The sequence below is a fragment of the Hippoglossus stenolepis genome, chromosome 23 (assembly GCF_022539355.2).
Source record: "Hippoglossus stenolepis isolate QCI-W04-F060 chromosome 23, HSTE1.2, whole genome shotgun sequence".
NCBI classification, from domain to species: domain Eukaryota; kingdom Metazoa; phylum Chordata; class Actinopteri; order Pleuronectiformes; family Pleuronectidae; genus Hippoglossus; species Hippoglossus stenolepis.
Window position 1 is genome coordinate 12016283 of NC_061505.1, and position 27721 is coordinate 12044003.

The following is a 27721-nucleotide window of genomic DNA, read 5'->3' on the forward strand; positions in this document are numbered from 1 at the left end:
GTACACGCTCACCTTTCACGCCTGTGGTGAAGGTGGCAATGTCTGCAAAGCACAAGTTTCCATTGGTGGAAACAGAAGTCGTAGCAGCGCCTAAACACAGGAAGACCAGGCTGTGGGTCACAGCATCTGACAACAAACCCCACGTCTTGAATGCAGATAACAAGCCGTGCATGCACTAAAGTCTTTTTGATGAATAACCACAATGTGCTTGGGTGATCCATTGCGGTCTCACAGTTACACTCCTCTTATGCTCATGTCAGGAAACCGATCATAATGACATTTCCGGTTTGTGCTACATAAGCTTTTTTGAGAAAGAGGACATTCAGTATCATGTAGGTTCACGACTGCTCTGGTAGAAGAAGTGGAACTAATCCACATCAGACCGAACCTTCATGAACATGCATCTACTGTCACAACATGCCGGTCCTGTAGCCTTCCTCGAAAATGTAGCCTCATTGTAACCGTGGCAGCTTTCATGCTGTTTGCATTTTTCAGAGAGATGTTTAAGGTCTCGCAAAACAGGGGAAGCAGTAAAAAACCTTGCTCACTCCACATCCAGTTGGTCAACTCTGTTTCCTCATAACAACATCGGGAGGAGTCGGGGGTGTAGCTCATCCTCGTCACTTGCTGAATCTGTAAATCAGGTCGGTCGGCACCGAGCTCCTTTATCCTATTTTTTTGCCGTCATGGTGTATGTGTAAGGAAAGAATTCACTGGATTTACCGCAGTTCCATTTGAAGTCGGCGTATGTTTACCGGTCAGCTGCGAGCGGAGCCTCAACTCAGTGGGCGGACTTACCTGATGCAGCACGATCAGGGATGACCAATCACATTAGATCAAAAAAAAAAACGTAAATCAATACCTATTGGCTGTAAGTAAAAGTGGGAGTGTCTGTTACTGGTGAAAATTAGAGTTTTCTACTCCTTCCAATCCAAATAAGACACATCTTCTTCGTGATTTTGTCGACATGAACACTAAAAATGAAGAAGCACGCATCACGAGCGTGTCTTGACAAAAACATCAGATACATTCAACAACTTTTAACATCAACCCGTTCAGCCACAGCCTGTTTTTTGAAGTCTCATCTCGTGAGACGTCTCAGACCTTTTATTTAGGCCACCACTCCCCTTTATTGACACGACAGACGATTCAGTAGGTTTCTCATGTTGATTGAAACAAATTGTACCTCACGAACTTCAGAAGCCATATAAGTGTCATACACACTGGAATGTATTGAGATAAATAGCATCTCCATTTTCCTCAATAAGTCTGAATCAAAGTCCCCTCCTGAAAGCATATCCAGTAGTATTTTCCAATTCTGCGTCACTTATCTCTGTACAAATCTTCTCGTGGACATGAAATGTGTGTGTGTGTGTGTGGGGTGGGGGCACTGGTGACATGATCAAGCAGGCTCCTCTCTGATTGGCCGACACAGCAGTCTTGTGTCTGAAAAGCAGAGAAGGTGAAGAGATCTTCTCCATTAAGCACGGCAACTCCAACAAAATGAAGGAACTGACTTTTGCTTTGTGCGTGGCATGTCTGCTCTTGGGGAGAATGGGTGAGTTGTTTCTTTTGTAAGGGCACTAGTGAGGTCACGATTTAAACTTTCATTCTCTGCCATGCGTTACAATATGCTCACTGTCCATTTTCTCCTCAGCTGAAGTGACACCATCTTCACGCTTTAAATCAGCTAAAGTTGGTGAAGACGTGACTTTGGACTGTTTCTATGAAGATGATTCTACAGTGATGCTATACTGGTACAAACAGATTCTGGGACAGAAACCAAAGCTGGTGTCTAAGTTCTTTAAGCACAACAGCAATGATAAAAAGGACAAACTAAGTGATGAATTTAGGAATGATACGCGCTTTAAACTGGAAACTACCACAGGTAAAAATCATTTGAAGATCTCAGATGTGCAAATTTCGAATCGCTACTTGCTTCTGCATAACAGGTTATTTATACACGTATGACTTTATGGAGAGCATCACTGTCAGTGTGAAAGGTTCAGGGTCTAACATCCAGGCTCTGGTGCATCAGTCTGAGAGCATCCAGCCAGGAGGCTCTGTGACTCTCAGCTGTACAGTTCACACTCAGGACCTGTGATGGAGAACACAGTGTTTACTGGGTCAAGAACTCTGAAGAACCTCAGCCAGGACTCATTTACACCCAGGAGACAGAAGGCGATCAGTGTGAGGAAACCCGACACAGACACACACCTGTGTCTACAACTTGTCCAATGAAACGGAACCGTTCTCATGCTGGGACCTACTACTGTGCTGTCGCTGCATGTGGACACATTGTGTTTGGAGACGGCACCAAAGTGGACTTTGAAGGTAACTAGAATTTTAGCAAAGATTGTGACATTTGTTGAATGGTGGTGGAAAGCTCAGTAATGTCTCCTGTTGTCTGGCTCTCTGCAGAGGTGGTGGACTATCTTCCCTTGGTGTATTTCCTGAGCGGAGCTTTGGCGTTCACCACAATCCTGGTTGTTTCTCTGGCTTACACAGCCCAAAGAGCGTTCAAGACAAACTGCTGCCAGTGCTCAGGTGGGGTAATCCTCATTATTTATATTTATTAGTGTGAATTAAGTTTGCGTGATATTGAAGAACAGCAAAGATCTTCATGAGTTAGTGTTCCAACATGTTACTTGGACATCTAGATTCATTGAAAGACAGTAAGGGAAATCTCTTATGGTGCATTCACATGATGCAGGATTTGTGCTTATCCACATTCACTCTAACAAACACAACCCAGCGCCACCTGAGGCTGATCAGTGGCCAGTTTGTTTGAATCTAGGGGACTGTTGGACCTTGGTGCCAGTGTGCGCTCTTCAAAGTGCCATTCTAGTTGTTCTCTAAAACAGATTGTAATGGCAGCATCATACATTCAGATTTTAATATACTTAATTGTACAATGCAGAAAATGACCTACAGGAAAACATTGTCCATGCCACAGATTGAGAGTGGTGATAAAGTGCTGGTGTTTGTTTACTCAGTACTGCACCATGACTCAATCTCAATGAAGTGATGGGCAAATTTACTTCATTACTTTTGTTCCAACTAAGTAAATAGAGTCACCCCACATCCAGTTCACTGCATCTTGAATAAGACTTTGTTGGTGTCTTTTGTCAAACTAGAATCTCAACGCTGCAGCTCTGAATATGGAGGTGGTGGTAGTGTTGCAATACTTAAGAAGCTGGTTGAATTTCACATGTATGACACAAGTTTACATTTTTAAATCTACATCAGAGGATTGATCATGGCTCTTTCCAACTAACGGTGTTTCAAACATCTTGGAACCTGTAGAGGACCAAATCTTCGTGATAAACCATTTGGGCGTCCTGACCTTTCATATATGTTTGCAGCGACATTTCTGTTGCAAGGTGTGTGTTGCTGCTAAGGAGTTGTCCTCCATGAATAATATAGATAACTTTCCTTTGTGCCTTAGCCCCACCTCCCAGCACCACATTCTACGGGTGTTTAAATTCCAGGGACTTTGAGGTGGTAGACTTTAATAATTTGCATTCTCAACACCTGTCTACATCAGTTATCTTTAGACACCGTCCTCCTAATATGACAAATGACTCTTTTATGTTTTTATTGTGGAAGTCATCCAAGATGCAGACAACCTACATTATGCTGCTTTAATGGAGCACAGGTTCAGCGAAACAGAAGACAAACAGACGGTGATGGGAGTGAATGCGTGTACACCAGTGTAAACAGTAAGGCTGAGAACATCTTACACTTCCATACATGCTGAATGTAAAAGCTTCTCTATGCAAAACAAATTAAGATTTTTAAAAAGCCGAATTGATGTGATGTTGTCAGTTGCCATATTCTCCACTCCCCACTAAATATAGAATATACTTCTTGAACTTAACCCACAGGATTGTTTAACAATTTCATATCAGCGTATGAGGATCTGTATTTAGCCTCCGTGTGGTCAAGACCGTCTGCTCTCTTTTTATGAGCACTTTCAAACAAGGAAGTCTCTGCAGTGTCCTTCCTACACCCCAGCTTAGACCTACTTCAGTGAACAGCAATGAAATGAACAGAAGTTGACAAAAGTAAATCTTAATGCTCTCGTCAGAAGTGTTGATGTTACTCTTATGTTAAATTGTTACACTCTGCTAAGGAGGTTATGTTTTCACCCCCTGTCTTGGCTGGTTGGCTGCTTGGGAGAAGGACAGGCGTGGGCCGAAACAACCATTCAATTTGGGGTGCAGATCTGGACAAAGGAGCTGATCCAGGATCTTTTCATCAACTTCTCTTCATTGCCTAAATTGTAGAGTAGTAAACTAATTTTGATTTATTCATGATTTTATTGTTGACTTCAGACTTTTTTATACCATGTGGTCCCTGTTGTAACCTGAGGTCCACAGCCAAAGCCTAATAACCATTCCACATTTGACTGGAGCACCAAAGGGGACCAGGTCTTCTCTGTTTAAGAAGCCCCCTCTTGTCAGACGGATCTCCATAGGAAGATTGTTCCAAACTCCTTATCCTCTTTAGAATACATTTTATAGATGTGCTGTCTTAGTCCTTGAGTCAACTACACCTAACTTTTATTCATATATTTTAATTTATTCTGATCTTACCTGTTTTTAATAATTTATGTTTTGACTATATACTATTTTACTTTTTTCATCTGTCTTTCAGTTGTATCTTATATTTGTGCTGCTATGTTTGCTTTTAATTGTTTTCCTATTATTTGCATAATTCTTCACCTTTGCTGTAACACCTTGTAACTATCGAGGTGCTGTTGTATGAATAACTGAATACAATTGTAGTAGTATTATATGCTCTAACTGCTTGTGACTCTTTTTGAGAACAAAGTTAGATCAAAGGTAGCAGTGATCATGTGATCAGTGTTGCCCTGCTGGCCAATCCTTTATCTTTACTCTGAAGGGAAAGTGCCGGGCTGTTTGTCATTCAACACTGACCCGATTTCAACATGATAAACATCTCTGATTCGTTCTCTACCTGACATGTTTCTTCTTGAGAATGGGTGATTGTGTGTTTTTAAATATTCCTCAGTCCTGGCCCTTTAGTCACGATTTAATTTCTGTCATAACATTTACTGTTATTTTGCTTTTCTCCTTTTTTCCTCTTCAGTTCAGATGCATCATTTTATCTTGTCTCATCAAGACGGTGGATTCTCAGCTGATGTTGGAGACAACTTGACTCAGTGTTTCTATGAGGGGATGACAATAGGATGTATTGGTACAAACATTCAGGACAGAAACCTCAAAATTATCTCAATGATCTTCAATTCTCTGGGATTTTCCGTTTATTGAATGAATTCAGGACAATCGGCCCTTCACTGTGAAAACTATTCATATGTGACTCACCTAAATATCTCAGATCTGCAAAAGCTTAGACTCAACCTTACTACTGTTCAAGAGTCGTTCATTTTGTGTTGAGTTTATGGAGGCGTCACTGTCAGTGTGAAAGGTTCAGGGTCTAACATCCAGGCTCTGGTGCATCAGTCACGAGCATCCAGCCAGGAGGCTCTGTATGACTCTCAGCTGTACAGTTCACACTGGGACCTGTGATGGAGAACACAGTGTTTTCTGGTCAAGAACTCTGAAGAACCTCAGCCAGGACTCATTTACACCCACGGAGACAGGAACGATCAGTGTGAGAGGAAACCCGACACACAGACACACACCTGTTTCTACAACTTGTCAATGGAGAGACGGAACCGTTCTCATGCTGGGACCTACTACTGTGCTGTCGCTGCATGTGGACACATTGTGTTTGGAGACGGCACCAAAGTGGACTTTGAAGGTAACTAGAATTTTAGCAAAGATTGTGACATTTGTTGAATGGTGGTGGAAAGCTCAGTAATGTCTCATATGTCTGGCTCTGCAGAGTGGTGGACTATCTTCCCTTGTTGTTTCCTGTGGCCGGACTTTTGGCGTTCCACCACAATCCTGGTTGTTCTCTGACACACAGCCAAAGCCCGTTCAAGACAAACTGCTGCCAGTGCTCAGGTGGGGTAATCCTCATTATTTATATTTATTAATTAATTCAGTTTGTGTGATATTGAAGAACAGCAAAGATCTTCGCTTGAGTTAGTGTTCCAACATGTTACTTGGACATCTAGATTCATTGAAAGACAGTAAGGGAAATCTCTTATGGTGCATTCACATGATGCAGGATTTGTGCTTATCACGTTCCTCTAACAAACACAACCTTCTTAATCGTACATTGCAGAAAATGACCTACAGAAAACATTGTCCATGCCACAGATTGAGAGTGATGATAAAGGGCTGGTGTTTTGTTTACTCAGTACTGCACCATGACTCAATCTCAATGAAGTGATGGACACATTTAAATTTACTTGATTACTTCTGATCCAACTAAGTAAATAGAGTCACCCACATTGATTCCTGCATCTTGAATAAGACTTTGTTGTTGTCTTTTATGCAAACTAGAATCTCAAGCAGCTGCAGCAGCTCTGAATATGGAGGTGAGTGGTGGTGTTGCAATACTTAAGAAGCTGGTTTCAATATCACATGCATTACATTAGTTATGTTTTTGAAATCATTAGAGGATTGATCATGGCTCATAACACACCTAACGGTGTTTCAACATCTTGGAAACTGTAGGACATTTCTTGCATTAAGAGTAAACCATTTGGGACGTCCTGACCTTTTCATATATATTTACACGCGACATTTCTGTTGCAAAGTGTGTGCTGCTATGGGAGTTGTCCTCCATAGACAATGAATAACTTTCCTTTGTGTCTTAGCCCACCTCCCAGCACCACATTCTGGTGTTTTCGAATTACCAGGGACTTTGGGGTGAAGATAGACTTTAATAATTCTGTTCTCAACACCTGTCTACATAAGTTATCTTGAGACACGATCACCTCCTAATATGACAAATGACTCTTTTATGTTTTATTAGCAGAGTCATCCAAGATGCAGACAACCTACATTATGCTGCTTTAATGGAGCACAGGTTCAGCAGAGCAAGAAGACAAACAGACGATGGCGGGAGTGAATGTGTGTACACCAGTGTAAAGCAGTAGAGCTAGACTATCTTACACTTCCATACATGTACTAGTCTAAAGCTTCTCTATGCAAAACAAATTAAAGATTTTTAAAAAACCCAGGATTGATGTGATGTTGTCAGTTGCCATATTCTCACTCCCACTAAATATAGAATAACTGAACTTAACTAAGTTGTTTAACAATTTCGTACCTGACATGTGAGGATCTGTATTCAGCCTCCGTGTGGTCAAAAGACCGTCTGCTCTCTTTGTCTGAGCACTTTCAAACAGGAAGTCTCTGCAGTGTCTTCACTACACCCAGCAGACTACTTCAAGTGAACAACAATGAAATGAACAGAAGTTGACAGAAAACAAGAGAATCACCAATACTCTCATCAAGAAGTGTTGATGTTACTCTTATGTTAAAATTGTTACCTCACTAAGGGAGGGGTTATCGTTTCCACCCCTGTCTTGGCTGGTTGGCTGCTTGGGAGAAGGACAGGGCGAGTGAGCCAAGAGCAACCCATTCAATTGAGGTGCAGATCTGGACAAAGGGGCTGATCAGAATCTTTCATCACTTCTCTTCATTGCATAAAATGTAGAGTAGTAGTACATTCTTGAATTGATTCTATGATTTTATTGTTGACTTCAGCTGCTGATACCATGTGGTCCCTGTTGTAACCTGAGGTCCCACGGCAAAGGCCCTAATAACCATTCCACATTCCCGGCTGGAGCACCAAAGGGGACCAGGTCTTTTCTGTTAGAGCCCCCCCTCTTTGTCAGACAGATCTCCATAGGAAGATTGTTCCAAACTCCTTATCCTCTTTTGAGATACATTTTATACATGTGCTGTCTTAGTCCTTGGGGTCTGACTTCACCTGTAACTTTTATTCATATATTTTAATTTAATTCTGATCTTACCTGTTTTTTAATAATTTATGTTTGACTATATACTATTTTACTTTTTTTTCATCTGTAACATTTGTATCCTTATATTTGTGCTGTTATGTTTGCTTTTAATTGTTTTCTATTGTTTGCCCTTAATTCTTTACTTTTAACTTGTAACCTTGTAACTGTGCTTTGAAAGGTGCTATATGAATAACTGAATACAATTGTAGTAGTAGTAGTATTATGTACTCTAACTGCTTCAGATGTCTCTCACCCTGTGACTCTTTTAAGAACAAGATTCAGATCAAGGTAGCAGTGATCATGTGATCAGTGTTGCCCTGCTGGCCAATCAACACAAGTCTTTACTCTGAAGAGAGGAGAAAGTGTGGGAGCTGTTTGTCCATTCAACAAGCGATTTCAACATGATGACATCTCCCAGAGATTAGTTCTCACCTGACATGTTTCTTCTTGGGGAAAATGGGTGAGTTGTGTGTTTTTTAAATATTCACTCAGTCCTGACGCTGATTACGATTTAATTTCTGTCACATAACATTAACTGTTATTTTGCTTTTCTCCTTTTTCTCTTCAGTTCAGATGCATCATGTTGTCTTGTCTCATCAAGTCAGTGGATTTATATCAGCTGATGTTGGAGACAACTTGACTTTCCAGTGTTTCTATGAGGAGAGGGACAATAAAATGTATTGGTACAAACAAACACCAGGACAGAAACCTCGAATTATCTCAATGACGTACAAATTCTCGAAAGATTGTCCATTATTGAATGAATTTGAGGACAATCAACGCTTCACTGTGGAAACTAATGATGTTGTGAGTCAACTAAATATCTCAGATCACAGCTCAGACTCAGCTACTTACTACTGTTCAAGGGTAATATATATAAGTATGAGTTTATGGAGCGTCACTGTCAGTGTGAAAAGGTTCCAGGGTCTAACATCCAGGCTCTGGTGCATCGGTCTGAGAGCATGTCCAGGAGGCTCTGTGACTCTCAGCTGTACAGTTCACACTGGGACCTGTGATGGAAGGAGACACAGTGTTTACTGGTTCAAGAACTCTGAAGAACCTCAGCCAGGACTCATTTACACCACGGAGACAGGAGCGATCAGTGTGGCTGAGAAACCCGCCACAGACAAACACCTGTGTCTACAACTTGTCAATGGAGAGACCCAGACGTTCTCGTACTTGGGACCTACTGCTGTGCTGTCTCTGCATGTGCCACATTGTGTTTGGAGGCAAGGACCAAGCCTGGAGTTTGGCGGTGAGAGTCACTACCAGAGACTAATTTAATAAATAGTGACAGTTACGTAGAAAAGAGGCGGGACCAAACATTTGGTAAAATACTGATTCAAAACAAATGAAACAGTAACCCGGTTGGTCCTGTTTGAATGTCCCCTGTACGGTGACCCAATAGGCTTCACCACCAGTGGGCGGTGATGGTGTGCACCACGACTAAATATATCTTTTTCATTGATGATTATTATTGTAATTGTTATTGGTGATGATAGCGGATGATCATAGTAATGATGATAATTTAATGTTATTATAAATAATATTTTTTTAAGTATTAGTAGAACTAACAATTTTTTCTCCAAGATTCTATTGTTATTACTATAATTATTATTGTATTGGTGAGATAATTTTTAATAATACAATAATTTTAAAAGTAGTCTGATTAATATTATTATAGGATTATTAGTATTGTTATTATAATTATTAATAGTACTTTTTCTTTTAACATAGAAAATACACACACACACACACACACACACACACACACACACACACACACACACACACACACACACACACACACACACACACACACACACACACACACACACACACACACACACACACACAGCGTTGTCATTCCGTTCTGTTAACTGTCCTGTATTCACTGTTCTTGTCCCTCTTTGTTTTGTTCTGTCAATGTCTTGTCTTTTGTCTTGCACAAAAGTTAAATGAGAATTTCAAAAAGAAGAGACAGAATTGTCAGAACTTCTCCTGTTGCAGGTGAAGTGAACTGGCTGGTGTATTTCCTGAGTGGAGCTTTGGGATTCACCATCAGCCTTTTGCTGGCTGTCTTACTGTACAAGACAAACAAGAGAAGATGCTGGAGATGTTCGGGTAACCACTCATCTCTAGCTTGTGTTCACTCAATTTGGCTTTTTTGGCAAAATAATAATAATACGTTTATTTCACTATTATCTAGATAAGGACACCTTAAAATATATGATAAGTAAATCCATGATTCATGAATTAAAAGTTAAACCGAAGTGTTAAAAATAGATTAGGAGACGCCAAACACCTCCAATTCCAGCACGTACAACACAAGACTAGTGAAGAAGTAAAAACCAGGTTAAGAGGTAAAGGCACCTAACAGGACATATGTGAACACAAGAGTGACTAGAGGTCTTTGTCTTTGTATGTGTTTTTCTTAACCAGGTCTCGTACACAACCATCATCTCCCTCCCACAACAAATGCAGAGGTAAATACAATCTTTGTAAGTGTGAAATTTACATTTGACAATAAATACGTTTATTTTATAAAGACCATCATGATCTACTTATATGTTGTTTCTAGGGCAACCAACATACAGATGACCTCCATTACGCTGCAGTAAATGTAGACGTGGCCAGCAGATCAAGGCGACAGAGGACAACACAAAATGATCAATGTTTGTACTCAGAAGTGTTAAACTGTAAATTGTGTTTTTAAACGAGTCTATGTTTGAGATGAGAATTTCTCAGTCTTTCTTTAGAGGTGGAGCATGATTCTTGTCTGTAATGCTTTTTATTCGTATTCCAAATAAATGTGGCTTTTTGTGATTAAAGATAAAAAACAACTCATGATGTAATTACACTTTTATGATTTGACAATGTGTGTGTGTGGGGGCATGTTTTGACAGTTGCTGGTCTTTGATGGAATGACACTTTGGCGATGACATATAAAACAATGAGAGATTAAACTTCATGTAATGAAAGTTTGTGTCCCAGTCTGGAGTGTGTGTGCAGCGGGTGGCCGGCTGCGTCTCTGATCTGCTGTGTGTTCACATAGGAGTGTGTCTACTGAGGAGCGCTACGTGGGGTTATGACTTCTGTATTTCCTTGAATAAAGAGGTTTGTTCTCAACTAACTGCCAGGACTCTACGATATGAAGCTGTGCATCTTCGGTCTACAATAATAATAAAACCTGGTTTCAACAGATGAATGGATTCAGTGGACAGAAGCGATACAGTGCTTTTTACTTTGAAACAGGTACAGAATGTTGCAAATATTTGTATTTGTGACATATTCAACGAACATTGAAACAGCACGCAGCATGTGGAGAAATGGCGAAACCCCAGCTGCTCATCACAGGCGCGTGAGCGCCCTGACCCTGGGAGACAAATGAAAAGTCACAGCGTTCTGTCACGTTTCCTCCAAGAGGCGAGAGGAGGGTTTTGGGAATGTGGACACAAGTATCAAAGAGGCATCTTTTCCAAATGAAGGGTATTACTCATATCAGGTTCAAGGCTCTGCTTCCACATTGGTAGATGGTTTGAACAGATGATACATTCTTCTTTACTTTCATGACTCGTCCCTATAATAAGTGCTGGGACAGCAAAGTGTGATATTAATTCATTGATATAGGTTTCGCTGTTTCTGGAAGCATCATCACTATGATCCCATGTGGTCTAGCAGTTAGCGTTCAGGTTTTAGCCTCCCACCACATATCACAACCTACATCAAGCGGATGCCAGAAATTACTAACCCTGTATCATGAAGATAATTATGTTTTTAAAGATCTGATTGGCGTGTGGATTCACTGCTACATGTGAACTGGCTCCAGTGTAGGCCATGCAGGTACAACAGTGGTCAGAGAAAGTGTCAGTAGATTGTGATATCAAAAATATCCCCCTCTTTGTTTCCTTTTGTTTCAATGCTTGTTTCCTTTTTCCTATTATTATTATATTTACATATGTGCTTATATTGTGTATAATTGAGTTTTTAATGGGAATAAGTTACATTGTTTTGCTATATTTGCAAATTCTTGACATAAAAACTAAAACTGTCTGATGTTTCCCTCGTATCGATAATTCCAACTTTTCCATGAGTTGATTTGTGCTTATCACGTTCACACTAACAAACACAACCCGTAGCGTAATCGTACATTACAGAAAATGACCTACGGGAAAACATTGTCCATGCCACCAGATTGAAAGTGGTAATAAAGTGCTGAGGTGTTTGTTTACTCAGTACTGCACCATGACTCGAATCTCAATGGTAATGGACACATTTAAATTTGCTTTCATTACTTCTGATCCAACTAAGTAAATAGGTCACCCCACATCCGATTCTGCATCTTGAATAAGACTTTTGTTGTTGTCTTTGTCACAAACTAGAATCTCAAGCAGCTGCAGCAACTCTGAATATGGAGGTGGTGGTAGTGTTGCACTACTTAAGAAGCTGGTTTGAATTTCACATGTATGACACAAGTTTACATTTTTGTAAATCTACATCAGAGATTGATCATGGCTGTAACACCAACTAACGGTGTTTCAAACATCTTGGAACCTGTAGGACCATTTCTTACGTGAGTAAACCATTTGGGGACGTCTGACCTTTTCATATATTGACACCGCAATTTCTGTTGCAAGGTGTGTGCTGCTGTGGGTTGTCCTCCATAGACAATATAGATAACTTTCCTTTGTGTCTTAGCCCCACCTCCCAGCACCACATTCTACGGTTGTTTTCGAATTTCCAGGGACTTTACTGGGGTGAAGATAGACTTTAATAATTCTGTTCTCAACACTTGTCTATATAAGTTATCTTTAGACACACGTCCTCCTAATATGACAAATTACTCTTTTTATGTTTTATTGGCAGAGTCATCAAGATGCAGACAACCTACATTATGCTGCTTTAATGGAGCACAGGTTCAGCAGAGCAAGAAGACAAACAGACGGTGACGGGAGTGAATGCGTGTACACCAGTGTAAAGCAGTAGAGCTAGACATCTTACACTTCCATACATGCTGAATGTAAAGCTTCTCTATGCAAAACAAATTAAAGATTTTAAAAAAGCCGAAATAGATTTGATGTTGTCAGTTTGCCATATTTTCCCTCCCCACTAAATATAGAATATACTTCTTGAACTTAACCCAAGTTGTCAAACAATTTCGTACCTGACATGTGAGGATCTGTATTTAGCCTCCACGTGTGGTCAAAAGACCGTCTGTACTCTCTTTGTCTGACACTTTCAAACAGGAAGTTTCTGCAATTAATGCTTCACTACACCCCAGCAGACTACTTCAAGTGAACAGCAATGAAATAGACAGAAGTTGACAGAAAACAGAATCACCAATACTCTCATCCAAGAAGTGTCACAAAACAGGGGATTAAAGGTGTTAAAATAAACTTACACAGATACACATACACAAATAAAATGTTAAAAACAGCTACTCATGAAATCATATTTATTCTTCTATCAACCACATGGTAGCCATGATCAGTATGTTTGACTTGATAGGGGCAGATGAAGCAATATAACAAGCTACCCACAGCCCACAGCATTAAAAATTACATTTTCTGATGTAATACACCAAACACTGCCCTCATATTTGCTTATATCTTTTTGTTTTTTTTTCAAGTCACCACGTCATTATAAACTATGAAGTGTGTCATCTACAAGTCATACTGTAAAGCTTCAAGAGCAGTTGCTGTGACTCTTATGTTAAATTGTTACCTCCACTAAGGAGGTTATGTTTTCACCCCTGTCTTGGCTGGTTGGCTGCTTGGGGAGAAGGACAGGCGTGGGCCAAAAGTAACCCATTCAATTGGTGCAGATCTGGACAAAGGGGCTGATCAGGATCTTTTCATCACTTCTCTTCATTGCCTAAATTGTAGAGTAGTAGTACATTTTTAATGTGGTCCCTGTTGTAACCTGAGGTCCCAGCAAAGGCCCTAATAGCAATTTCCACATTCCCGGCTGGAGCACCAAGGGGACAGGTCATTCTGTTAGAGCCCTCTTTGTCAGACGGATCTCCATGGAAGATTGTTCCAAACTCCTTATCCTCTTCAGAGATACATTTTATACATGTGCTGTCTTAGTCCTTGGGGTCTAGATTCCCTGTAACTTTCATTAATATATTTTAATCTCTTTCGATCTTACCTGCTGTTTGTTATTTATTCATGTTCGACTATATATTATTTTTCTAATTTTTTCTAATCTGTAACATTTATATACTTGTGCTCTTATGTTTATTTTAATTGTTTCCATTGTTTGCCCTTAATTCTTCACTTTTAACTTGTAGCCTTGTAACTGTGCTTTGAAAGGTGCTATATGAATAATTGAATTCAATTGTAGTAGTAGTAGTGATATGTACTCTAACTGCTTCCAGATGTCTCTCACCCTGTGACTCTTTTTAAAGAACAAGATTCAGATCAAAGGTAGCAGTGATCATGTGATCAGTGTTGCCCTGCTGGCCAATCAACGCACAAGTCTTTACTCTGAAGAGAGGGAGAAAGTGTCGGAGCTGTTGATAAATTTCAACCTGACGATTTCAACATGATGACTTATCTCCCAAGTTCGTTCTCTACCTGACATGTTTCTTCTTGGGAAAATGGGTGAGTTGTGTGTTTTTTAAATATTCACTCAGTCCTGATGCTGATTACGATTTAATTTCTGTCACATAACATTAACAGTTATTTGGCTTTTCTCCTTTTTCTCTTCAGTTCAGATGCATCATTTTATCTTGTCTCATCAAGACAGGCGTATTTAAATCAGTTAATGTTGGAGACAACTTGACTTTGCAGTGTTCATATGAGGAGAGGGACAATAGGATGTATTGGTACAAACAAACACCAGGACAGAAACCTCGAATTATCTCAAAGATCTACAGATCCCCTAAAAGTCTTTCGTTAGAGAATGAATTCAAGGACAATCAACACTTCACTGTGGAAACTAATGATGTTGTGAGTTACCTAAATATCTCAGATCTGCAGCTTTCAGACTCAGCTACTTACTACTGTTCAAAGAGAGAGATATATGTGTTTGAGTTTATGGAGAGCGTCACTGTCAGTGTGAAAGGTTCAGGGTCTAACATCCAGGCTCTGGTGCATCAGTCTGAGAGCATCCAGCCAGGAGGCTCTGTGACTCTCAGCTGTACAGTTCACACTGGGACCTGTGATGGAGAACACAGTGTTTACTGGTTCAAGAACTCTGAAGAACCTCAGCCAGGACTCATTTACACCCACGGAGACAGGAATGATCGGTGCGAGAGGAATCCCGACAATAAGACACACAGCTGTGTCTACAACTTGTCAATGGAGAGACTGAACCGTTCTCATGCTGGGACCTACTACTGTGCTGTCGCTGCATGTGGACACATTGTGTTTGGAGACGGGACCAAGCTGGAGTTTGACGGTGAGTCACTACCAGAGACTCATTTAATGAATAGTGACAGTTACGTAGAAAGAGACTAAATATATATTTTTTATTGATGATTATTATTGTAATTATTATTTGTGATGATAGCGATGATCATAGTAATGATTATAATTTACTGTTATTATAAATAATAATTTATTAAGTATTAGTACAACTTTTTTTCTAAATTTTTTCTCCCAGATTATATTATTATTACTATAATTTTTATTGGAATGGTGAGATTATTTTTAATAATACGATTATTTTAATAGTGGTCCGATTATTATTATTAAAAGATTAGTATTTTTATTATAATTATTAATAATATTTTCTTTTCATATAGAACACACACACACACACACACACACACACACACACACACACACACACACACACACACACACACACACACACACACACACACACACACACACACACAGCGTTGTCATTCCCGTTCTGTTAACTGTCCTGTATTCACTGTTCTTGTCCTCTTTGTTTTAGTTCTGTCAATGTCTTGTCTTTGTCTTGCAAAGTTAAATGAGAATTTCAAAAAGAAGAGGGCAAATTAGTAGAACTTCTCCTGTTGCAGATGAAGTGAACTTCAGCTGGTGTATTTCCTGAAGTGGAGCTTTGGGATTCACCATCAGCCTTTGCTGGCTGTGTTACTGTACAAGATAAACAAGAGTGCTGGAAGATGTTCAGGTAACCCACTCATCTCTAGCTTGTGTTCACTCAATTTGGCTTTTAGCAAAATAATAATATCGTTTTTATTTCACTGACCCTTTCTAGATAAGGACACCTTAAAATATATGATAGAAGTAAATCCATGATTCATGAATTAAGTTAAACCAAGTGTTAAAAATAGATTAGGAGACGCAAACACCTGAATTCCAGCTTCGTACAACACAAGACTAGTTAAAGAAGTAAACCCAGGTTAAAAGGTAAAGGCACCTAACAGGACATATGTAGTACAAGAGTGACTAAGTCTTTGTCTTTGTATGTGTTTCATAACCAGAGTCGTACACAACCATCATCTCCCTCCACAACAAATGCGAAGTGAAATACAATCTTTTAAGTGAAATTTACATTTTGACAATAAATACGTTTATTTGCCAAGGAGCCATCTTGTTGTGATCTGCTTATATGTTGTTTCTAGGGCAACCAACATGCAGATGACCTCCATTGCGCTGCGGTAAATGTGAACGTGGCCAGCAGATCAAGACGACAGAGGGACAACACAAATGATCAATGTTTGTACTCAAATTGTTAAACTGTAGAATTGTGTGTTTTTAGAACGGTCTATGTTTGAGATGTGGGATTTCTCAGTCTTTCTTTAGAGGTGGAGCATGATTCTTGTCTGTAATGCTTTTTCGTATTCCAAATATAAATAAAGCTTTTTGTGATTAAAGATAAAAAACAACTCATGATGTAATTACACTTTATGGTTAGACAATGTGTGTGTGTGTGGGGGGGCATGTTTTGACAGTTGCTGTTGGTCTTTGATGGGTGTTTTGAAGACGATGACATATGGAAAAACAATGATTAAACTTCATGGAATGAAAGTTGTGTCCCAGTCTGGGTGTGTGTGCAGCGGGTGACGGCTCCATCTCTGATCTGCTGTGTGTTCACATAGAAGTGTGTCTACTGAGAGCTGCTACGTGAGCTTATGACTTCTGTATTTCCTTGAACGAAAGGTTTGTTCTCAACTAACTGCCAGGACTCTACGATAGCAAGAAGCTGTGCATCTTCCGGTCCTACAATAATAACAATAAAAACCTGGTTTAAACAAGTGAATGGATTCGGTGGACAGAAACGCTACAGTGCTTTACTTTAAAACAGGTACAGGAAGATGTTGCAAATATATATATTTGTGACATATTCAACAGACATTGAAACAGCACGCAGCATGTGGAGAAATAGGCGAAACCCCTAGCGCTGCTCATCTGGGCCGCGTGGCCGCCCCTGACCTGGGAGACAAAATGAAAAGTCACAACGTTCTGTCACGTTTCCTCCAAGAGAGGCAGAGGAGGTTTAGAATGTGGACACAAGTATCAAAGAACATCTTTTCAAATGAAGGTATTACTCATATCCAGGTTCAAGGCTCTGGCTACATTGGTAGATGGTTTGAACAGATGATACATTCTTACTTTACTTTCCTTGACTCGTCTATAATAAGTGCTGGGACAGCAAAGTATGATATTAATTCATTGATATAGGTTTCGCTGTTTCTGGAAGCATCATCATATGATCCATGTGGTCTAGCAGTTAGCGTTCCAGGATTTTAGCCTCCACCACATATCCATAACCTACATCAAACGGATGCCAGAAATTACTAACCCTGTATCCTTGAAGATAATTATGTTTTAAAAAGATCTAGGATGGCCGTGTGGATTGCTGCTACATGTGAACTGTGGCTCAGTGTAGGCCATGCAGGTACAACAGTGGTCAGAATTGTCAGTAGGTCATGATATCAAAAATATCCCCCTCTTTGTTTCCTTTTGTTTTCAATGCTTGTTTCCTTTTCCTGTGTATTATATTTACATATGTGCTTATATTGTGTATAATTGGGTTTTTTTAATGGGAATAAGTTACATTGTTTTTGCTATGTTGCAAATTCTTGAAATAAAAGTAAAACTGTCTGATGTTTTCCCTCGTATCGATAATTCCAACTTTTCCATGAGCTGATTTGTGCTTATCCGTTCACACTAACAAACACAACCCAGCGCTACTTAATCGTACATTGCAGAAAATGACCTACGGGAAAACCATTGTCCATGCCACAGATTGAGAGTGGTAATAAGTACTGGTGTTTGTTTACTCAGTACTGCACCATGACTCAATCTCAATGAAGTGATGGACATTTAGAATTTACTTCATTATACAGTCCAACTAAGTAAATAGAGTCACCCCACATCAGTTCACTGCATCTTGAATAAGACTTTTGTTGTTGTCTTTTGTCACAAACTAGAATCTCAAGCAGCTGCAGCAGCTCTGAATATGGAGGTAGTGGTAGTGTTACCTTAAAGGGGACATAGCATGCCCATTTTACCACAAGTTGATATGGTTCCTTGGGGTCTTAATGAAATGTCTGTAACATACTTTGGTCAAAATACCACAAGGATCATTTAAAACAGCACCCTTTTACCCTGTATAAAACAGCCCTCCACAGAGTGACCTGTTTTGAGTGCCTGTTCCTTTAAATGCTAATGAGCCAGCCCCCTCCCCCTCTCCCCCATGATTTTAAACGATATAAATTACATATTTTATATGATATAAATTATCAAATATGCATCCCATACTTTGTATTCCCTTGTTGTCCTGGAGTTTTAATTTTCCCAATCACATAATTAAATGTCCCCCTCTGCCCATCCACTACAAGCAGACAGACAGAGAGAGAAAGAGAGGTGGGGGCTATGAAGACCATCATTTACCCCGAACCCCGACATTCAACGGGTACAACAACAAGCGGAGAAAGCAGAATCGCGGGCTGACCTTATATATACAGTCTATGGGCTGACCAGCGGAGAAATGCTCGTCCCGTGTGAACAGCCAGGCGGCTGCGTGCTGGAGAAACGCGCTGCGCTGCCTGCCCGCGCGCTTCCGCGTCCGGTGTACCGGCGTAACTACTGTACCGGCGTAACTACTGTACCCGGCGTAACTACTGTAACCCGGCGTAACTACTGTACCCAGCGTAACTACTGTAGCAGCCACAGTAGAGCTGAACACTGCGGAAGTCTTCCACACAGCTGGCAGTGTGGAAGACCGCTGCGAGGCAGCACAGCGCCGTTCTCAAGCGCGCAGCCGCCTGGCTGTTCACACGGTACGAGCATTTCTCCGCGCTGGTCAGCCCCATAGACTGTATATATAAGGTCAGCCCGCGATTCTGCTTTCTCCGCTTGTTGTTGTACCCGTTGAATGTCGGGGTTCGGGGGTTACAGTAGCGCTGAACACTGCGGAAGTCCTCCACACTGCTGTGCGCTGTGTGGCGCTGACACAAATTCCAGCTCACGCACGGGAGAGCGAGCGGTCGCTCCCGAGCAGCTGCTGCAGCCTCCCAGTCCCAACGATCCAGACAAATGCCACATGTGAGTGAATCGCGGGCTGACCAGCGGAGAAATGCTCGTCCCGTGTGAACAGCCCGGCTGCGTGGGAGACGGCGCTGCGCTGCCTCGCAGCCTCTCTGCCTCGGTGTAAACCCGGAAGTAACGAGTGTGGGGGGCCGGGGACGGGGGGCCAAACCATGTAGGAGACTTCCAGTTCCTTGTTACGAAACAATACCCAGGAAGCGCAATCGAGTCGCTCAAGCATGACGTTTCTGACTTAGAGGAACTATAACAAAACACGCAAGTGTTTTCCCCAGAGTTTTGGGTTGGTAGACATGCCAGATACCCACATTAACCTGTAGAAGCACTAACAAAGTGGAATTTGCATGCTATGTCCCCTTTAAGAAGCTGGTTTGAATTTCACATGTATGACACAAGTTTACATTTTTGTAAATCTACATCAGAGGATTGATCATGGCTCATAACACCAACTAACGGTGTTTCAAACATCTTGGAACCTGTAGGACCATTTCTTACGTAGAGTAAACCATTTGGGACGTCCTGACCTTTTCATATATTGACACATGCAAATTTCTGTTGCAAAGGTGTGTGTGCTGCTATGGGAGTTGTCCTCCACAGACAATATAGATAACTTTCCTTTGTGTCTTAGCCCCACCTCCCAGCACCACATTCTACGGTTGTTTTTCGAATTTCCAGGGACTTTGGGGTGAAGATAGACTTTAATAATTCTGTTCTCAACACTTGTCTACATAAGTTATCTTTAGACACACGTCCTCCTAATATGACAAATTACTCTTTTATGTTTTATTGGCAGAGTCATCAAGATGCAGACAACCTACATTATGCTGCTTTAATGGAGCACAGGTTCAGCAGAGCAAGAAGACAAACAGACGGTGACGGGAGTGAATGCGTGTACACCAGTGTAAAGCAGTAGAGCTGAACATCTTACACTTCCATACATGCTGAATGTAAAGCTTCTCTATGCAAAACAAATTAAAGATTTTAAAAAAGCCGAAATGATTTGATGTTGTCAGTTGCCATATTTTCCCTCCCACTAAATATAGAATATACTTCTTGAACTTAACCCCAAGTTGTTTAACAATTTCGTACCTGACATGTGAGGATCTGTATTTAGCCTCCGTGTGGTCAAAAGACCGTCTGCTCTCTTTGTCTGAGCACTTTCAAACAGGAAGTCTCTGCAGTGTCTTCACTACACCCCAGCAGACTACTTCAAGTGAACAGCAATGAAATGAACAGAAGTTGACAGAAAACAGAATCACCAATACTCTCATCAAGAAGTGTCACAAAACAGGGATTAAAAGTGTTAAATAAACTTACACAGATACACATACACAAATAAAATGTTAAAACATTACTCATGAAATCATATTTATTCTTCTATCAACCACATGGTAGCCATGATCCAGTATGTTTGACTTGATAGGGGCAGATGAAGCAATATAACAAGTTACCCACAGCCCACAGCATTAAAAATTACATTTTCTGATGTAATACACAAAACACTGCCCTCATATTTGCTTATATCTTTTTGTTTTCAAGTCACACGTCATTATAAACTATGAATGTGTGTCATCTACAAGTCACTGAAAGCTTCAAGAGCAGTTGCTGTGACTCTTATGTTAAAATTGTTACCTCCACTAAGGAGGTTATGTTTTCACCCCTGTCTTGGCTGGTTGGCTGCTTGGGAGAAGGACAGGGCGTGGGCCAAGAAACAACCCATTCAATTGAGGTGCAGATCTGGACAAAAGGGGCTGATCCAGGATCTTTTCATCACTTCTCTTCATTGCCTAAATTGTAGAGTAGTAGTACATTTTTTAATGTGGTCCCTGTTGTAACCTGAGGTCCACAGCAAAGGCCCTAATAACCATTCCACATTCCCGGCTGGAGCACCAAAGGGGACAAGGTCATTTCTGTTAGAGCCCCCCCTCTTTGTCAGACAGATCTCCATAGGAAGATTGTTCCAAACTCCTTATCCTCTTCAGAGATACATTTTATAGATGTGCTGTCTTAGTCCTTGGGGTCTGAATTCCCCTGTAACTTTCATTAATATATTTTAATCTCTTTCCGATCTTACCTGCTGTTTGTTATTTATTCATGTTCGACTATATATTATTTTTCACAATTTTTTCTAATCTGTAACATTTATATACTTGTGCTCTTATGTTTATTTTAATTGTTTTCCATTGTTTGCCCTTAATTCTTCACTTTTAACTTGTAACCTTGTAACTGTGCTTTGAAAGGTGCTATATGAATAACTGAATACAATTGTAGTAGTAGTAGTATTATGTACTCTAACTGCTTCAGATGTCTCTCACCCTGTGACTCTTTTTAAAGAACAAAGATTCAGATCAAAGGTAGCAGTGATCATGTGATCAGTGTTGCCCTGCTGGCCAATCAACACAAGTCTTTACTCTGAAGAGAGGAGAAAGTGTCGGGCTGTTTGTCATTCAACACGACGATTTCAACATGATGACATCTCCCAAGTTCGTTCTCTACCTGACATGTTTCTTCTTGGGGAAAATGGGTGAGTTGTGTGTTTTTTAAATATTCACTCAGTCCTGATGCTGATTACGATTTAATTTCTGTCACATAACATTAACAGTTATTTGGCTTTTCTCCTTTTTCTCTTCAGTTCAGATGCATCATTTTATCTTGTCTCATCAAGACAGCGTATTTAAATCAGTTAATGTTGGAGACAACTTGACTTTGCAGTGTTCATATGAGGAGAGGGACAATAGGATGTATTGGTACAAACAAACACCAGGACAGAAACCTCGAATTATCTCAATGACGTACAAAATCTCGAAAGATTTTCCGTTATTGAATGAATTCAAGGACAATCAATCCTTCACTGTGGAAACTAATGATGTTGTGAGTCACCTAAATATCTCAGATCTGCAGCTTTCAGACTCAGCTACTTACTACTGTTCAAAGAGAGAGATATATGTGCTTCAGTTTATGCAGAGCGTCACTGTCAGTGTGAAAGGTTCAGGGTCTAACATCCAGGCTCTGGTGCATCAGTCTGAGAGCATCCAGCCAGGAGGCTCTGTGACTCTCAGCTGTACAGTTCACACTGGGACCTGTGATGGAGAACACAGTGTTTACTGGTTCAAGAACTCTGAAGAACCTCAGCCAGGACTCATTTACACCCACGGAGACAGGAACGATCAGTGTGAGAGGAAACCCGACACACAGACACACACCTGTGTCTACAACTTGTCAATGGAGAGACTGAACCGTTCTCATGCTGGGACCTACTACTGTGCTGTCGCTGCATGTGGACACATTGTGTTTGGAGACGGGACCAAGCTGGAGTTTGACGGTGAGTCACTACCAGAGACTCATTTAATGAATAGTGACAGTTACGTAGAAAGAGACGGGACCAAACATTTGGTAAAATACTGTTTAACAACAAAATGAAACAGTAACCCAGTTGGTCCTGTCTGAATGTCCCCATTGACGGTGACCCAATAAGGCTTCACCACCAGTGGACGGTGGAGGTGTGCACCACGACTAAATATATATTTATTATTATAAATAATAATTTATTAAGTATTAGTTCAACTTTTCTTCTTTATTTTTTCTCCAAGATTATATTATCACTATAATTATTATTGTATCGGTGAGATAATTTTTAATAATAAGATTATTTTAACAGTGCTCGGAATATTATTATTCTAAGATTATTAGTAATGTTATAATTATAAATAATTTTTTTTCTTTTCATAAACACACACACACACACACACACACACACACACACACACACACACACACACACACACACACACACACACACACACACACACACACACACACACACACACACACACACACACACACACACACACACACACACACACAGCGTTGTTGTTCTCTTAACTGTCCTCTATTTACTGTTCTTGTCCTCTTTGTTTTGTTCTGTCAATGTTTTGTCTCTTGTCTTGCAAAGTTCCATGAAAATTGCAAAAAAGAAGAGACAGAATTAGTAGAACTTCTCCTGTTGCAGATGAAGTGAACTGGCTGGTGTATTTCCTGAGTGGAGCTTTGGGATTCACCATCAGCCTTTTGCTGGCTGTGTTACTGTACAAGATAAACAAGAGAAGATGCTGGAGATGTTCAGGTAACCACTCATCTCTAGCTTGTGTTCACTCAATTTGGCTTTTTAGCAAAATAATAATAATACGTTTTATTTCACTGACCCTTTCTAGATAAGGACACCTTAAAATATATGATAAGTAAATCCATGATTCATGAATTAAAGTTAAACCAAGTGTTAAAAGTGGATTAGAGACGCAAACATCTTAATTCAACACGTACAACACAAGACTAGTTAAGAAGTAAAACCAGGTTAAGAGGTAAAGGCACCTAACAGGACATATGTGAACACAAGAGTGACTAAGTCTTTGTCTTTGTATGTGTTTCATAACCAGAGTCTCGTACACAACCATCATCTCCCTCCACAACAAATGCAGAGGTAAATACAATCTTTTTAAGTGTGAAATTTACATTTGACAATAAATACGTTTATTTTATCAGGAGCCATCTTGATCTACTTATATGTTGTTTCTAGGGCAACCAACATGCAGATGACCTCCATTACGCTGCAGTAAATGTGAACGTGGCCAGCAGATCAAGACGACAGAGGGACAACACAAACGATGAATGTTTGTACTCAAGTGTTAAACTGTAGAATTGTGTTTTTAAGAACGGTCTATGTTTGAGATGAGGGATTTCTCAGTCTTTCTTTAGAGGTGGAGCATGATTCTTGTCTGTAATGCTTTTTTATTCGTTTTCCAAATATAAATGTGGCTTTTTTGTGATAAAAGATAAAAAACAACTCATGATGTAATTACACTTTTATGGTTAGACAATGTGTGTGTGGGGGCAATGTTTTGACAGTTGCTGTTGGTCTTTGATGGAATGACACTTTGACGATGACATATGGAAAACGATGATTAAACTTCATGTAATGAAAGTTTGTGTCCCAGTCTGGGTGTGTGTGCAGCGGGTGACGGCTGCATCTCTGATCTGCTGTGTGTTCACATAGGGAGTGTGTCTACTGAGGAGCTGCTACGTGAGGTTATGACTTCTGTATTTCCTTGAATAAAAGAAGGTTTGTTCTCAACTAACTGCCAGGACTCTACGATATGAAGCTGTGCATCTTCCGGTCCTACAATAATAACAATAAAAACCTGGTTTAAACAAGTGAATGGATTCAGTGGACAGAAACGCTACAGTGCTTTTTACTTTGAAACAGGTACAGGAAGTGTTGCAAATATATATATTTGTGACATATTCAACAGACATTGAAACAGCACGCAGCATGTGGAGGAAATAGGCGAAACCCCAAGCGCTGCTCATCTGGGCCGCGTGGCCGCCCTGACCTGGGAGACAAATGAAAAGTCACAACGTTCTGTCACGTTTCTCCAAGAGAGGCGAGAGGAGGTTTAGAATGTGGACACAAGTATCAAAGGCATCTTTTCCAAATGAAGGGTATTACTCATATCAGGTTCAAGGCTCTGGCTACATTGGTAGATGGTTTGAACAGATGATACATTCTTCTTTACTTTCATGACTCGTCCCTATAATAAGTGCTGGGACAGCAAAGTATGATATTAATTCATTGATATAGGTTTCGCTGTTTCCTGGAAGCATCATCTATGATCCCATGTGGTCTAGCAGCTAGCGTTCCAGGTTTTAGCCTCCACCACATATCCATAACCTACATCAAACGGATGCCAGAAATTACTAACCCTATATCCTTGAAGATAATTGTGTTTTTAAAGATCTGATTGGCCGTCTGGATTCACTGCTACATGTGAACTGGCTCCAGTGTAGGCCATGCAGGTACAACAGTGGTCAGAGGTGTCAGTAGGTCATGATATCAAAAATATCCCCCTCTTTGTTTCCTTTTTGTTTCAATGCTTGTTTCCTTTTTCCTGTGTATTATATTTACATATGTGCTTATATTGTGTATAATTGAGTTTTTTAATGGGAATAAGTTACATTGTTTTGCTATATTTGCAAATTCTTGAAATAAAAACTAAAACTGTCTGATGTTTCCCTCGTATCGATAATGCCAACTTTTCCATGAGCTGATTTGTGCTTATCCACGTTCACACTAACAAACACAACCCAGCGCTACTTAATCGTACATTGCAGAAAATGACCTACGGGAAAACATTGTCCATGCCACAGATTGAGAGTGGTAATAAAGTGCCGCTGTTTGTTTACTCAGTACTGCACCATGACTCAATCTCAATGAAGTGATGGACACATTTAAATTTACTTCATTACTTTTGTTCCAACTAAGTAAATAGAGTCACCCCACATCCAGTTCACTGCATCTTGAATAAGACTTTTGTTGTTGTCTTTTGTCACAAACTAGAATCTCAAGCAGCTGCAGCAGCTCTGAATATGGAGGTGAGTGGTAGTGTTGCAATACTTAAGAAGCTGGTTTGAATTTCACATGTATGACACAAGTTTAAATTTTTTTTAAATCTACATCAGAGGATTGATCATGGCTCATAACACCAACTAACGGTGTTTCAAACATCTTGGAACCTGTAGGACCATTTCTTACGTAGAATAAACCATTTGGGACGTCCTGACCTTTTCATATATATTTACACCGTGACATTTCTGTTGCAAAGGTGTGTGCTGCTATGGGAGTTGTCCTCCATAGACAATATAGATAACTTTCCTTTGTGTCTTAGCCCCACCTCCCAGCACCACATTCCACAGGCGTTTTTGAATTTCCAGGGACTTTGGGGTGAAGATAGACTTTAATAATTCTGTTCTCAACACTTGTCTACATCAGTTATGTTTAGACACACGTCCTCCTAATATGACAAATGACTTATGTTTTATTAGCAGGGTCATCAAGTTGCAGACAACCCACTGTCAGGTCCGGTTAGGCAAGTGGACCCAGGATGCAGAGTTTAAACAAAAGGTGTCCCTTTAATGGCCAACAGAAAAAACAACAAACAAAGGAGAATCTCAAAAAGTCAAAAACTGAGAAAACAAAAGACACACAGGGGAAAACACTGGAAGCTTACGAGAAGACCTGAAGAAGCAGGGGACGCGAGCACAGGAGATGAAGCATATAGACAGGACAGGAGATTTCGGCAGGCAGTAAGACAGACATTAAGACAGGGCATAACGACAAGCACAAGAGATCACAACAAACATACGACAATGGGAAGCACAGAGACTTATATACACACAGGGAAGGCAGGGGCAATTGACCACAGGTGGAACACATGAGGACTGGTGCAGGCAATCACAAAGACAGGAAGTGAAGAAAGAAAACACACGCGGAGCAGGGCCTACAAAATAAAACAGGAAACAGAACACAGGGAGTGGGAAAACCAGAGACACAGAAACAACAACACATACAAACATAAACACAAGGATATACATGAAACACAAGGAGGTACTAATGAACTGAAAACACTCTTCAAAAAGAGGCGGAAACTAAACACTCAAAAGACAAAACCATGACACCCACATTATGCTGCTTTAATGGAGCACAGGTTCAGCAGAGCAAGAAGACAAACAGACGGTGATGGGAGTGAATGTGTGTACACCAGTGTAAAGCAGTAGAGCTGAACATCTTACACTTCCATACATGCTGAATGTAAAGCTTCTCTATGCAAAACAAATTAAAGATATTAAATCAGCCGAAATGATTTGATGTTGTCAGTTGCCATATTCTCCACTCCCACTAAATATAGAATATACTTCTTGAACTTAACCCCAAGTTGTTTAACAATTTCGTACCTGACATGTGAGGATCTGTATTTAGCCTCCGTGTGGTCAAAAGACCGTCTGCTCTCTTTGTATGAGCACTTTCAAACAGGAAGTCTCTGCAGTGTCTTCACTACACCCCAGCAGACTACTTCAAGTGAACAGCAATGAAATGAACAGAAGTTGACAAAAAAGTAAATCACCAATGCTCTCATCAAGAAGTGTTGATGTTACTCTTATGTTAAATTGTTACCTCCACTAAGGAGGTTATGTTTTCACCCCTGTCTTGGCTGGTTGGCTGCTTGGGAGAAGGACAGGGCGTGGGCCAAGAAACAACCCATTCAATTGAGGTACAGATCTGGACAAAAGGGGCTGATCCAGGATCTTTTCATCACTTCTCTTCATTGCCTAAATTGTAGAGTAGTAGTAAATTTTTGAATTTATTCCATGATTTTATTGTTGACTTCAGACTTTTTTATACCATGTGGTCCCTGTTGTAACCTGAGGTCCACGGCAAAGGCCCTAATAACCATTCCACATTCCCGGCTGGAGCACCAAAGGGGACCAG

General features: G+C 40.4%; 1 protein-coding gene and 2 pseudogenes across 1 annotated transcript; all 3 read left to right on the forward strand.

Moving 5' to 3' along the window:
* The first annotated feature begins 1474 nt into the window (after nucleotides 1-1474).
* Nucleotides 1475-12895, forward strand: LOC124851137 (annotated as a pseudogene).
* A 1615-nt stretch (nucleotides 12896-14510) lies between these two features.
* On the forward strand, nucleotides 14511-15372 carry LOC124851387 (annotated as a pseudogene).
* Nucleotides 15373-21700: 6328 nt separating this feature from the next.
* LOC118102468 lies at nucleotides 21701-24212 on the forward strand. The gene is made up of 5 exons (XM_047338886.1): nucleotides 21701-21925; nucleotides 22034-22723; nucleotides 23411-23524; nucleotides 23835-23878; nucleotides 23975-24212. Exons 1-5 carry the CDS (start codon nucleotides 21868-21870, stop codon nucleotides 24092-24094), a joined length of 1026 nt encoding a protein of 341 aa, XP_047194842.1. The 5' UTR covers nucleotides 21701-21867; the 3' UTR covers nucleotides 24095-24212.
* The last annotated feature ends 3509 nt before the right edge of the window (nucleotides 24213-27721 follow it).